Below are 14,323 nucleotides of genomic sequence, written 5' to 3' on the forward strand. Positions count from 1 at the left end.
TGGGGCCCCTTGACTTACCACAGAAGGACTCCACCTGAGAACAAAGCCAACACATAAGAAGGCAGAGGCAAGAGACAGCAAGAGTCCTAATGACAGGAGCACCTGGATCCAGCCATGCCTGAAGACTGACCATTATGTGAGCTGCTAACTGCCCGTTTCTGTTTAAACTAATTTGACTTGAGTTTTCCTTCGCTTGTGACTGAAAGGGTGCCGACCATAAGAATCCCCTCGTGCTGAATAGATTAGGAGACTCCTGTCCACAGAAAACAAAGCTACTACTGCCTTCCTTTAAGGCGGAGAAACAAATTCAGGACCAAGCAAGTATATGAGCAAATGTGTGTCCCAGGCCAGGAGCAGGACGATAGGCCTGAAAGGGCCTATGGCTCTTGGGAGAGGCTTGTCCCACCTAAGCATCTAAACTTAAGCTGTAAGACCACAGCTGCCTGCTGTAACCCTGCTCCATGGTTTCTCCACACGTCTTCCAGGAAGGCTAGTTCCACATGTTCTGCAAAGAAGGTGTTGATGGTCCCATCTGCATGGGAAGTACCGCATTACACGGAGTTCAAGAGGTTTCTTTATTACAGAACTTCTCAGAGAACCCAGTGGGCCTCCTTAAATCTCCCAGGCTGAAAGCAAAGGTGCAGCGTTTCCCACACCAGTTGTCCACTGAACCGCATTTGCTCAGAGAAATTTGTGGTGTAATCCTGTAGTACTCCTTTGCAGCAATGGGGGTGTAGAGTTTTGCTTCTCAAAGGGCAGTCCCGAAGCCCAGGAGCACAAGCCTGGTAGCTTATTAAAAATGCAGAACCTTGAACCCCACCCCAGACATACTGACTCAGAATCTGAATTTTAACAAGATCCTTGGGGATCTGCACACACTGCAGCCTGACACACCTGCTTCAGTGTGTTTCACTATCTGTGAAGGAAGAGCAGGGCTGCAGAGGAAGGGGTACTGTGTGGCATGGCTGCTGGGAGGATGAGATGCGTGTAGCCTTGTAAGGACTATTGAGAGGGAGTGCCTAGGGATTACAACTTCTATTACTACACCTCAGGGGCTTCTACCCACCCAGACTTGGGAGCACCATGGCAGAAGGGGCTGGACAGAACCAGGCCAGACTCCTACACACCACAGGCTGTGTGGCCTTGGGCAAGTCACTCAACCTTCCAGAACCTCAGCTGCCCATCTGTAAACCAGGGATGAAGAATCCTCCCCCACAGGGTCTCTGTGAACCAGAAACATGACGTTTAAACCCCGGGCCCTTAGCAAGTGGGCCTATCACTGATGCACAGAGGGACTTAACGGGCTAAGGAATTAAGTGGTATAAGATCAGAACAGACACACACACATGAAGAAGAAAGAAGGAAAAAGAGAAGAAGAACTAATGATGCTGGCCCACTATCTCAAGGCCAGTTTTCACTGACAACATTCAAGGCCATTCAGGCAGATGACAGGCCCTCTTCCAACTCCAGTCTTCTCTCCAGCTGTGTCTTGCATGTCTGCCGGTGTGTGTCCAGTACATGTGACATCTCACTGCACCTGTTCTGACCAAGCCGATACACACCTGGTACTTCTCTGCATATGCTCTTCCCTCTGTGCCTATGCCCCCGGCAACTCATTCTTCAAATAGCCGCCAGGAGCATGCTTTCCAAGCCCTGACCAGAGTGGGCCCCAGCCCATCAGCTGAGCATGTGTGCCCCAGGTGGGCACCAGGCCAGCTACATCTCTGACCAGCACAGTGGACAATGGCGCTTGGAGGTGCTGGCTGAACAAACAAATCACAGAATGAATGATACACGGACAAAGCCTCCCTGAAATGCTCTCCATCAAGTATTACTTAGCACACAGGAGTTGGCCCACCAACAGACTACCTCCAAGTCAACTCCCCCACCCCAGCCCAGGCCACCCCCCCCCCAGCCCCCAGCACCAATTTCCTTTTATTTAGGAAATTCACCTCCAGTGTAAAATGAGATGCACGTATGAGGTCCAGGGCAGCCTCAGAGGCAACAAGGATATAAAAGCCTGCACCGTGTTAACCCAGCTCCTCCAAGGACATTTATAGTTGTTTGCAGTACGCCCAGGTTCTAACTAAATCCAGCCAAAGGCAGTGATTTTCCGAAGCAACAAGTGACATTTCCTGTGTCTCCATAAAAAGAACGCCAGCGGTTGTGGGGCTTTGTGTAATTGCTGGCTCTGCAGCCTGCAGGGCAAGACTGAGGACAGGGGGCTTGGGGACCAGCAGGACTGGGAGAGAGGCCACTTGCTCAGAGTAGGAGTCCCCTGAGCAGCAATTAGAGTGGAACCCATGGTGGGCGGCTTCAGATGTCTGGCCAGCACAGCCAGCCTGACCACCACACACCCAATCCAAAATAGAAAACTGCAGTGGCTTCTGCCACGTGCCAGGCCTCAGGGTGGCCGGATGGAGCACCGCCAATGTCAGCCTCCTCCCTGAGCATTGATCCAGGCTTCCTCCGAGGACCCCTTATGCCAGGCCATGGTCCCCCTAGGCCCTAAGAAGCAGGAGAACTTCCCAGGGCTCTGGTCACACTGAGTGGCCCAGGTAGTCCCAAAAGGGACCCACTCCCCAGCCTCTCCTGCCCTTCAGGGGCTGCCCATGGGCACCAGAGCCTGCATTTCCAAATGCTCGCCTTGGCTCAAAATAGAGAGAGAAAACCAACTTTTCAAATAACCAGCTGAAGTCCAACAGGAAACCACAGCATAAAAATCAGTGGTTCCCGGTCAGCCAGGGGGCAGAGGGATAACTGGGTATTTCAGCACCACTGCCTGCTCCCTAGGCTGGCACCACTTGCACACACAGAAACGAGAAGACCAACTGCCAGCACACATGCCCCCACACAAATATCACACATGCCACAATGCACAGCAACACACTCAACAGACACGGGCACACAAATGAACAGAAACCTGCAGATACACACATGGCCAAGACACAATGGCACATTCACATGTTCACACAAGTACACAGGTACTCAGGTACTCGTACCCATTCCAAAACACATGTGCAGATGCACACACTAACAGAGATATACACACACCTGGATGCAAGATGAAGACCTGTGCTTGCAGGCATAAGGGAGACCACACTTTTCTACTTGATAAGTGCTTTGGAAATGTGGCCTTCCCCCTGCATAAATCACCCTCTCTGTCCAATAGAAACAACTTGCCTTCCAGCCAACCCCTTCAGTCTGTACCCAGTGGTCCCTAAGCACAGGGGTGCAGAGAAGGTCCTCAGTACAGGCCTTGCCCTCCCACGGGACTCCCAGATAAACGGCTTCCAAAGCCCAGGCGAGGGCAATGGACAGAAAGAAGGGAGAGAAGTGCGTACTCACCAGCCCGTCGCAGTTGCTGAGCGCCACAGAGGAGGCTTCAGCCAGGCCGGCCACGTCTCCGACGTAGAGGCAGGTCCCAAGCAGGGGCTCCACGCGGGTGGCGCCCGACTCGCCCTGCCACTCCACCGTGGCCCCGGGCGCCACGAGGCGGGCATTGGGCCGCAGCCGCAGGTGCAGGTCTCGGCCGAAGACCGTGACATTGTAGAAGAGGCGGCCGCCAGGGTCCTCCTCGCTGCCTCCAGAGAAACCCGGGATCTGGACAGGGGCAGCCCTGCGGGCCCGTACCCCAGCCTGCGCCGTCGCCGCCGACACCACGTGGGACACCAAGAGGCCCTGAGCGTCAGTGCGCACCGGCACCGCCAGGATGCGCTCCGCTCCGTGCCCCTGGGGCCAGCCTGCAATGGGAAGGGACGTTAGACCAGTCGAGACCTGGGAATCCCAGGGCCCTGCCACCGAGTCCAGCATCCTCACAAACCCCTCCCCCACTGCGAAGGGAAGGGCATTCCTCTAGGCAACCCTCAGAAACTAGCCTGCACCTCCCCGGCCTTCTTCCAACCGGGAAGGGGCGTTAACAGGGCCGCCACTCCCGACCCCCGCCGACCCCGGGCCGACACCCTCTGGAACCTTCCCAGCCAAGAGCTCTGCATCCTGCCCCGTTCCGGGTTGGGGCTCCGCGGCTCCTCACAGTTCCCCAGGGGACGGCCCGGTCAGAGCATCCTCCGCCCCTTGAACCTACCGTCCTCGGCAGTATGTGGGGCTGCTCCGAAGCCATTCCCGGCTGGCCCCCTACCCGCGTGCCTCTACCCACTCAGCAGTCCCCGCCGCCCGACTGCCCTCACCGCTCGCCTCCGGAGCGGCGAGGACTCGGCTCCCCCGGGCACTGGCGGCCTGTCCTCCGTGTACAGCTCCGGGTTAGCCCGCTGCCGGCCCCCCTCCCCGCGTGTCCGAGGGCAGGGAGGGTGAAGGAGGGTCCCTCAGATCTTCGAGGATCCCCTCCGGGTCGCCCCAACCATTCCTCGGGGCCCAAGGCGGCGCGCTCCGCACCCGACTCCTCCCGAGCGTCCCCGGACGCGAGCCGGGGCGCCGCCTCGCCCTGGCTCCCCCGGACCCGCTGGGGCTGGCGCTGCGCTCTCCGCCGCGGGGCTTTCCCGGCCCTCCGTCTCCACGCTCCGCGCCCCGGGAGCCGCGAGCGCTCCGAGGCTCCCCGCGGCCCGAGACGCCCAGGTGCGCCGCAGGGCGCCCCCTGCGCGACCAACCCGGCCCCGAAGTTGGCCAACTTGGCCCCGGGCGGGGCGCGCGGAGTTTGCCCAAGTGAGGCTGGACGACGCCTGGGGAGGGGGCGGTGGGGCACGCGGGGCGGGGAGGAGCCCGGCCGACTGGGGTCGCGAGGCGTGAGGGCCGCGCCGCACCTACCTGGGGGGTCGGCGGCGGCGGCGAGCCGGGCGTCCGCGGGCAGCGGCGGTAGCAGGAGCGGCAGCAGTAGCAGCAGCAGCAGCGCGGGGCAGAGCAGGCGGCGAGCGGCTCCCGCCGGCGGATCCATGGCAGCCGGACCGCAGCCGGGGCCCCGCACTCGCAGCCGGCGCGAAAGTTCCCCGCGCGCCGCCCAGCCCACATCTGGGGGCAGCTGGAGCCGCCCGCAGCTGCAGCACCGCAGGGCGCGGGGCGGAGGAGGCGAGGCGCGGAGAGGAGGGCGGGGGAGAGCGGAGGGAGGCGGGGAGAGGGAAGGAGCGAGAGAGCTAGGGAGGCGGGAGGGAGGGAGAAGGCGAGCGAGGGGGAGGGCGGGGACGGCGGGCGCCTCAGCCTGCGGTGACCCGGCGCTTCTTGGCGCGGCCGCCGCCGCCGCCGCCACCGCCCGCTCCCCTCCTCGCGCCGTCGCCGCCGCGGTTCCCGGCTCGTAGCGAAGCAGAGACACCCCGAGGCGGCGGCGTAAAAGCGCCGCGGGCCGGGTCGGGAGAGCCCCGCTGCCGGCCACCCTCTGCGGCGCCCCGCGCACTCGTGGCGCGAAACCTCGGAGGAGCTAAAGCCCGCCCGAGCATCCCCACCCAAAGAGTGTTCGGAGCACCCGGGTCCCAACCGTCAGCCCTGGGGCGCGAGGGGCCGCCTCTCCCTCTCTGTGCGCCCTGGGGCAGGACAGGGAGCAGAGCTGGGAAGGGGTGGGGAGGCCTGATTACTGGTCCATGGGACTGAGCCAGGCCTTTTGACCAGTTGGAGACCCCAGAGGCTGAAAAACAGTTTTACAAGGAGGGTGCATGCACCACAAGAGCCACCCCAAAGATCAACTTTTACCCTTACAGAGAGAGGCAAGTTTCCCTCAGTCTCCAGCTCCTCTTCGCCTGAAATCCCTCTCCTCCTCCATCTGCCTCCCCAACCCTCCATTGCAGCCTCTGAGCACAGTCTCCTCCACCTAGACCTGGGCTCCGCCTGCTAGAGCTCAGTCAGGTTGCCTCCCTCACCTGTCCTGAATCCTACATGGGATTCTAGATGCCTGGTCTTTGCACACCCCCAGGCTCTGCCTGAAATAGCCTCTCTACGCTCTGCCCACCTTTCCCAACTCAGCATCCAAGGCATCCCTCTCCATCCTGGAGCCAGTTTGCTGTCCAAGCCCATTCCCAGCTGGACTCCCTCCTCTCCAGCACAATCCTCATTGCCTGTCCTACAAAGTTTGCTATCCCCCAGCACAATGACCTTCCCTCCCCTTGGGAACCCACTCCCAAGCATGTGTCTGTGGGAACACCTCTGCTATGTGACCCCAGACTTCTGCCTCACTTCCCTGGAGGGTGGACACCTGTCCCTTTGGATTTTCTCATTCACCCTGCCCCAGGCCTGTGTGGCCAGGGCTTTGGCGCTGGCCTTGGTCAGGCAGGGCCTGATGACTCAGGTCCCTCCCTGCCCACCAGAAGGGCCCAGTCTTATGGGTAAAACACATGACTTACACAACTTGCTCTAGCTGTGATTTCATATTCTCAGTTCCGTCATTTTCAGGACCCGTCATTTTCAGAGGGCACTGAAGCTTGATGGCCATCTTCACCTGGACGCTTTCCTCTGTGACACCTGAGGGTGCCCAAGACAGGATCCAGCCCCCAGGCATGGTGAACATCTGTTGTCAGTGTTAAAAATGGTAACATTTCACATAAGAATTTATACTTCTGACTTCTTTTGAGAAATTGGAAAGTGTGACCACACTGGGCCTGCATTTCTGCTTATCAGCCATTAAGTGGGGCAAATGCCCTGCAGGTTGCTGTAGGTTCCCTTCCCTTACCCCCAGCAGGCGTCTACTTTTGTGACCTCTGATGGTTCCAGAGAAAGTGGATGGTGATCAGTGTATGGGAAGAGAGATGACTCCAGAGCCAGGTATCCTGGAGGACTTCCCATAAGAAGTGGCATGGGTCAAACCCTGAAGGCTGAGGAAGCCAGGCAGCCCAGAGCTGGGTTCAGCTAGGTGCTGTCTTGGAATCCATGACACTTCCGCTCATTCCCCCTGTGGCTGTCTTGCTTTCATCTGCCTCAAAAGATGAATGAGACCCAAGCAGCAGCCTCACCTATTTGATGAGGGTGATGTTCTACTACCTCACTTGCTTCCCTGCCAGGTTTATGGTGATTACCATAATCCTCCTACCACCACCATTATTTCTTTATACTGTACTTAAGTTTTAAAAGGATACTTTAAATCACTACCGTAAATGGGAAAGCCAACATCTTGCCATAAATCAAAGATAACTGCCAAAAATAAATATATGAAACAAAAAGCTGTTATCAAATTGTAAATACTATTGCCTGCAAAAGGCACGGAGGCTGAAGCTGATTAACAAGTGTTGGAAAAGTGGTGAGACAGACTAGAAGAAGCAAAGCCCTTTCCTTTGATGCAATCAGAAGGACAAAAGGAGAATTGAAAATGACCGACTCTCTCACTTCGCGAGTCGATGATATTTTCTGATGGGTCCATGTAAAAAAAATTATCTTGCACACTTTGGAAAACCAGCTCTAGAATATCTTTTTGGAAAGAAGGTTTGTCTCTCTGACACTCCTGAGTCACTCCTGGCAACTGTTCCTTCCCAAATTACCCCCAGCTTCTTGGGGCTCCACCCAGACAGAGACCCCTCATGAGTGGAAGGCAGACCACAGCCCTTAACCATCCCATCTTTAGTCCCTACAATGACACCCCTCTAGGCTGAGTGGAAGAACCAGGCACACATGCATCAAAATTTATGGTTGAATCCTCCATGTAGGGGGCCCTTGTGGACTCATCCCAGCTTCCTGATCACTTGTCCTCAGCTCAAAAAAAAAAAAAGAGTCACCCCTACTTCTTCAAACCTCCATGGTTCCGATCTCTCTTCTTCCTCTTCTGGAAAATGCTACCCCACCCACTGGTGCTTGCCTCTCTGTTCCCCCTTCTTCTACTCCAGGTGAAAGTGGAACACAGAAATCCCCAGCGGTTCTTTGTTCAAGTCTACTTATTCAGTCTAGATCCCAAAGACAACCCAAGGACCACAGAACAAACTCAGCTGGAACACTTATTCAGTGCATGTCATGTGTGTTTGATTTTAATTGAACTTGAGTGTCCTTAGGTCTGGCTTGCACTCTCCTACTTGACAGTCCCTACCACTCCCTATTGTCCTATACCTGCCTTTTGCTCATGGTTGTTACCAGTCTGATCCCTGAAGGACGAGTTGCAACGCGAATCTAGAACAGCCCCATGTTGTGGGGAAGGGTTGAGAACAACTCAGGGTGAGCTTGAGCCCTCCAGTCCCTTTAAAATCTTCCCAACAACGTGAGGAGCAGAAAGAGATGGGCACCTTTCCTGGTCATCTTGGGTGTCACAAATCACCACGCATGCCTCCGAGCAGGAACGTTAAGAAAGGAGATTTCTTGCCCTGTGCCTGCCCAAGCTCTCTGGTGGGAGCAGTGCCCTGCGTTATTCTGAAAAGGAGAAGCAGGGCTCTCAGCCCATCTCTGACTTCCGGGCCACACGTGCCAGCACAGACTTCATCAGAGCCATTCCCGTCCCCTGGCAGCCCCACGGAAACTAGAAGTGCTTCTGCCCTTTGACGAGGTCACCATCCTTGGCAGGACCTGCCCGCACTGCAGGCTACAAGCAGATGGAAGTAGTGAGGGTTCGTTGTCCTCTCTCCCGACAAGCAAGCTCCCGGGGGTTGTGGGAAGGGATCTAGACTTTTCTAGTCTCTGGGGACCCGTATGCTGAGCATAACAAGCCGTGAGGACTTGGTGACCTTGTCAAAGGGCCTCTGAGGACAGCAGTTCTGCCCCCCTCTGCTATTGGCAAACAGCGGGTGCAGTGGCCCCGTCAGATGCACAGGCAGAGTTCTGGCCAGGAGCAGCCTTGGTAAGCAGTAATGCTAATTAAACAGAATATGGAGGCCAGGTGGCCTTTGGGGGTGTGGTTCTTGCAGTTTCTTGAGCATCCCCGGACAGGGATCTGTGTCAGGCAAAAGAGGAAATGTAGGTGGTGTCCAGGCAACAATTGTTTTCATTGCCATGTTTCACACAGAGGTGTCCCACCCCCATTGCAGTCAGTTCTGCCTGGAAGTAAAAAGCAAGGTGCTTGAGGTTTGGAGGCTTGGGGATCCCGGCTCATTCAACACTTCTACATGGAGACACAAGCTGGAGGCTCAGGCTCAATCTAAGCAGTAACGACCTGGGGAAAGATAAAGCTCAGTGCCCACCTGTGACTGTCAACATGTGCTCAACGTGGCAGAGAGGCAGCAAGGCCCAAGATTTTTCAAGGAGATGTCTGGACGTGGCAGGTAGTGAGGTCCTGGGTCTACTTGGATCAGGGTCTAGCTGTGTCTGGCCTCTCAGAGAGGTCAGGAGGGACATTTGGTCCAGGCTTCCCATTTGAGAAAGGCCTCTGGGTCCCTTAAGATGCCCCTGGATGCAAGTAACCCAGCCTGCTTAAACCATAAGGAAAGGCGGGAGGTCTGCGGGTATGGCAGCTCCGGAGCTCAACCAGGTAGCAGGATGACCAAACCACATGCAGGTGTCCTCCCCTCTCCCAGATGGACCAGCTGACTCCCCTCTGATCTGTGGGCCAAGACTGGCTCACATGCCCATTGCTGAACCAGCTGCTGACAAGGGGCGGGGGTGTTACTGGGACAAGCCTGGATTAACAATCTGGGGCAGAAACATGTTAAGGGTCAGCCCCAACGCCCCCCAGCACTTGGCTTGCCCTTATGTCCAAATGAGAGCATGGCACAGTCCCTGGCTTACCCCCTGTCTGTTGAAAGAATATGTTCTTCACTGGACTATATGTTTACCTCCCATTCCCAGATGACATCATCTACAGAGCCTGGAGAATTAATTTCTTTACATATAAATCCTGTATGTAACTTGTGAAGGACACAATCCTATTACATTGTGGCATTTTGTGTTCAAATCCTCTGTAAGTTTAACTGGACATTTCCTCACTTACAATCCGGGGAATGTCAACTGGTGGCCCTGGCCAATGCCTTGCTAAACCCCAGGAACCCTGGCCTCCAGAGCTTTATTCTCTTTCGATTGCCTTCCCTTTGTGTCAAGTTCCTTCCGCTGCAGTCCTGCCTAACCCTGCAGGGTTCACGACATCTAGGATATGGGCCTTAAAGAGGCCAAAGCTTCTGGCTGGGGCTGGCAGTAGCACTAACCATGGAATCCAAAGGCCAAAACCCAGTGGGAAGAAATTCTGGATGCAGGGTTGAGGGCCTTTGGCCATCACTGCTGCTGTTGGAGACTCCTTGGGGACCCTCTGCTCCTCCAGGGGGTTCTAGGAGGCCTCTCCCTCACCAAAGTCCCCATCGCTAGCAGGAGGGTGCTTCTTGACTATCTCCCTCCCAGTTTCAGATGGTTCCTCCTCTGCAGAAATGCTGAGACCCGACACAAAGTCTGCAGGATATTTAAAGTGGAGCCCATGGAAGAACGGGTCACCTCTGCTCCCTGCCAATTAGTGTCCCCATCTTTTGATCATTCCAAAAAGAGAGATATGCCTGTATCTTTTCTGCAATGTTTTAAAGTTTTTTTTGTTTTGGGTAAAATAAATTGTCCCTTGCAGGCTCTCTGCAAATCTGGCTCCAGGCTGCCCCTCAGAAAAGGGTTTTACCCTTCACACTGTCCCCAAATCCTCTGGCCACTCCTCAGGGCCAGTCCCAATGGATGCCACTCTCTCTTCACACACATGACTCCTCTTCACCTATGTCCCAGCCCCACCCATCCTGGGCAATCTTACCCTTTCCCATGGGTTCAAGAGTCTATTCACAGACCACCCCAGCCAGGTCCATCCACCTGTAAATACGGTAACCCTTAGGCATCTCCATCAAGGTGTCTCAGAGACCCAGCTCCTCACAGCCCCCATCTCCACCCCACCCGCAGCCTCCTGGGCTCACATCTGGCACCTCTTCTCCCTCCTGGGCCCCAGGGGCATCTGAGGCCCCTCCTTTTCCTTACCCCCACAACAAAGCAGTCACCGCACCATCTACCCTCTCATTAGGAAAAGGAATCTGCCCCTCTTCCCTGCCACTCCCTCTAGCCCAGACCTGGCCACCTCTCTCTGGCACAGTGGCAACACCCTTAGGATCAGGCCTGAAACTGAGCTGTTGAGTCTAGTGATTTTCTGTCCCAAAAGTCAGATGGGGCATCTCCGGCCCCTTGCACACTGTGATCGCACATGGTGCCCAGTCTCTCCACTGCCCATTTCCTCATTTGCAGGGCTGGGACCACACGCCTTCCTCCCAGGGTCAGGCTTGGGGCCTGGCATACCCTCATTTTCAATGCAGGATGAACATGAGAGCCCCCAATGCACACTGGCAGCTGAAAACATAGGTATTACTTTAGAATAACAAGGCAGATCTCCTAATGAGAGTGTTCCCTCCCACACCCTGTCAGTGTTGCCATCCTGGGCAGTGGAGGCCTTGCTCCCTGAGGGCTGCTGAGAGGGGAATTTCATGATGGCTCTGCAGCATAGTTGATTTCAACTCCTCATAGCAGCCCTGCGACAGGCTGCTCGGGCTCTGTCAGTCACTTTCCAGTCACGTGACCTTGAGAAACTTATTTATCCTCCCCATGCCTCAGTTTCTTAAACTGTATAATGGGCAGAGTAATATCACCTACTTCACAGAGTGGCTTGGAGAATTAAATGATTTAACACAATATGAAGCCCTCCATACCTTAGCTAGTTTTGCTCTCCATCACTCCCTGTACCCAGCTGTACGTAGTTCAGCGTTGGCCTACAGATGCAAAGCTGTGTGGATTGGAAATTTTCCAAAGTATTTTGACCACGTGCTTTTTTCATATCATCACTGACTTTAGAACTAAACCTTGGCTATACTGCAGGACATGGGTGGCTGGGATGCCATGGCCTAATAAGGAACCTTGCTGAAGAATTGCAGGAAATACTGTGATTGACGAAAAACAGCCTGGCACATAGTGGGCACTCAGTAAATATTTGCAGAGTGAATTAAAAAAAATAAGATAAATTTCAAAGATAGATGCTATGAAGAAAATAAAAAGAGGTTCATGATATAGAATGCATGGGACAAGGGAAAGGAAGATGGGGGAAAGATGAAAACTGATCAGAGAGAAGTTACCAGGAAAGGACAATCTAAGCAATGAGCATCTCAAGCAGAGAGACCAGCACATGCAAAGGCCCTGAGGCAGGAAAGAGCTTTTACTGCTCCAGGGAAAGAAGAGCAGTGAAGCCAGAAGGTAGTGAAAGAAGGAAGAGATGAAGAGAGAGAGGCAACCAGGGGATCATAGATGAGGCAGGGCCTTGGCCTGCAGGTTGCATTTTGTTCTAAGTGGAAGATTTAAGTAGGAGAATGAAGCAAGATCGTGTTCATCTCAAAATGCTCTGGGAGCTGGGAGCACTCACTAGGACAATGGTGAGTCCTGGGGCTTCCTGGCTCTCTTTTCAGGACAAAGATCTCATACATCCATGTCCCGTGACCATCCCCGTGTGCCCTGGTCAAATATGACTGGCCAACATGGGCCCCACAGTTTCCTCTTCCCAGTGAAGACACTGGGGGCAGTGTGCCCTTGGGAAGCACCTCTATGTGCCAGGCTGCGTTTTGTCAATCACAGTATTTCCTGCAAGCCCGCAGCTCTGTTGGTGAATTAGCAGAGCTCTTAAATAAACTATCTCCCTTGATCCTTACTACATCCCACCAGGTGGAAATGCAACATTCCCACTTTCGGATGAAGAAGCTGAGCCTTAGAGATGATAGCCCCCAGGGACAGAGCCAGACCAGACCTCATGACTCACTCCAGAACCAGAGCACTCATCACCCACAAGGTGAGCTTCTCTGAGGGCTCCTCTGAGGCCTTCTGAGCCTCCTTCCTATCAGCCCCTGCTTTTTGCCTGAAGCAGTGGAGTCATTAGCTAGTGCTTATAAAGTCAAGTATCATAACTGATGCATAAGGGGCTGCCAACTAGCAGCCCACAGGGTTTTGTTTGTTAACTCAAACTATTTGCTAAGATTTTTTTTAAAAATCAAAAGATATCTCATTAAAATATGCATCTCTGGCTTCTCTTGGAAAAAAAAAAAAAAAAGCACGTTTGGCCACACTACGCCTTCCAGGCCACAGGCAGGCTTGAGTCGGATCTGAGGCGCAGCACAGCCTTTAGATGCTTTCCTGACCTCATCGTCTCCACCCAGCTGGCTTCACCAAGGGGGTATCAGGGCCTCCACCCTGCACTGCAGGGCCCACCTCTGGTTTCTTCAGATGCGGAGGCTAGAACAAGGGCTTCTGCGCTCAGCCAGCCCCTGCATGGCCTTTGAGGCACCTGCAGCCTATGGGGGCAGCTCTCCAGCACAAATTGCTTTTGCATCCCCTCCCCCATCCCAGGCTTCTATGCTATGCTCACTCAGGACCTCCACGAGGGCCTCAGGCTGCTGGAACTTTCCAAGATACTCTTTTTCATGGTCCCCACCTAGCACCATTGGCCCCCTGCTGCCCACCAAGAGATTGTCCCCCCTGGCTGAGAATATAGGGCCCTCCAAAGATGAGTCTGAAAGCACAGGCTGCTACTGGGAGATACTGGGAGCAGGGGTGGAGGGGACCTGGGGGTGCAGGGTTTGGGGAGTGCCACAGGAGAACCGTCACTTCAAGGTCTGGGGACTTGTCGACAAGTTCATATGAATGGAAAGCAGGAAGCCAATTCGAGGCACCTGATCGACGACTGTCCCGAGAGATGGGAGGCAAGAGTGTTCATTTGCACCTATGAACAGGCGTGCACGCACACACACATACTCTCACACACACACACACACACACACTGTGCCACATACATGTGATGATACATGTGCACAAACAAGCACACAGACGCACGCTGACCCCAGCCCACAAACACACACAGACCCAGACACACAGACACTCGCTCCAGAGCCCACGCAGCGCCTTGGCCTCCCTAATTGCATTTCTGAAAATGAGAAAGAGGAAACTGAATGAGTCCAGCAGCACTGTTTCCCCACGGCGAATCCCATCTCCATTCTGAGTGGCCGCGGCAGCCCAAGTTCTCAGCTGAGCCCCAGACTCCTTAGCAACCCTCCGCAGGGTCCACACTGCAGCAGGTCCCCAGCCTTGGCCAGCCTATGGGCTCTGCCATGTCCTGGCCTGCCCTGGCCACGAAGGCCATGAACAGGACCTGCCAGCTCACCCAGGAGCCACTGGCCTGCTTGCCGGGGCAGCCAAAGCCCCCAACAGGCTTTCTGTTCTCAGTCCCCCTCAGAGCACAGAACCCCTGATTTTCCCCATCATTACTGGGGAGAGCCCAATAGCCCTGCCCATGTCTCTGGGTAAATTCAAACCCTGTGCCAAGGGCTGGGCTCCAGCTTCACAGAGGCTCTTCCCTTCCCCATGGGGCTGTGCTGTGGTGTCCGTCCTCCTCCTGACCTGCTCCACAGACCCTCTGATGGGGAGTCCCTCCTCCAGCACGTGCCAGGCTGCCTACTCCACACAGGCTGTCAGACTGAGCCCAGACAGAAGGTCA

General features: G+C 55.1%; 1 protein-coding gene and 1 pseudogene across 3 annotated transcripts in view; both read right to left on the reverse strand.

Annotated features, from left to right (window-relative positions):
• ADAMTS2 (ADAM metallopeptidase with thrombospondin type 1 motif 2) overlaps positions 1–5,074 on the reverse strand; it is a 233,432-nt gene extending 228,358 nt beyond the window's left edge. The window contains exons 1-2 of one of the 2 annotated variants that reach the window (XM_082453442.1): positions 4,762–5,074; positions 3,349–3,743 (exon numbers count right to left, since the gene is read on the reverse strand). In XM_082453442.1, coding sequence (XP_082309568.1) covers positions 3,349–3,743; positions 4,762–4,888 — 522 coding nt within the window. In that variant the 5' untranslated portion in view covers positions 4,889–5,074. The remainder of the gene's footprint in view (positions 1–3,348; positions 3,744–4,761) is intronic. The other variant, XM_082453443.1, reaches the window with a different exon arrangement.
• Positions 1–14,323, reverse strand: part of LOC309656750 (small ribosomal subunit protein eS4 pseudogene) — a 65,084-nt pseudogene that overhangs the window by 6,664 nt on the left and 44,097 nt on the right. The gene's annotated exons all lie outside the window — the stretch shown is intronic.

Source organism: Balaenoptera physalus (assembly GCF_965194825.1).
Source record: "Balaenoptera physalus genome assembly, chromosome: 3".
Taxonomy (NCBI): domain Eukaryota; kingdom Metazoa; phylum Chordata; class Mammalia; order Artiodactyla; family Balaenopteridae; genus Balaenoptera; species Balaenoptera physalus.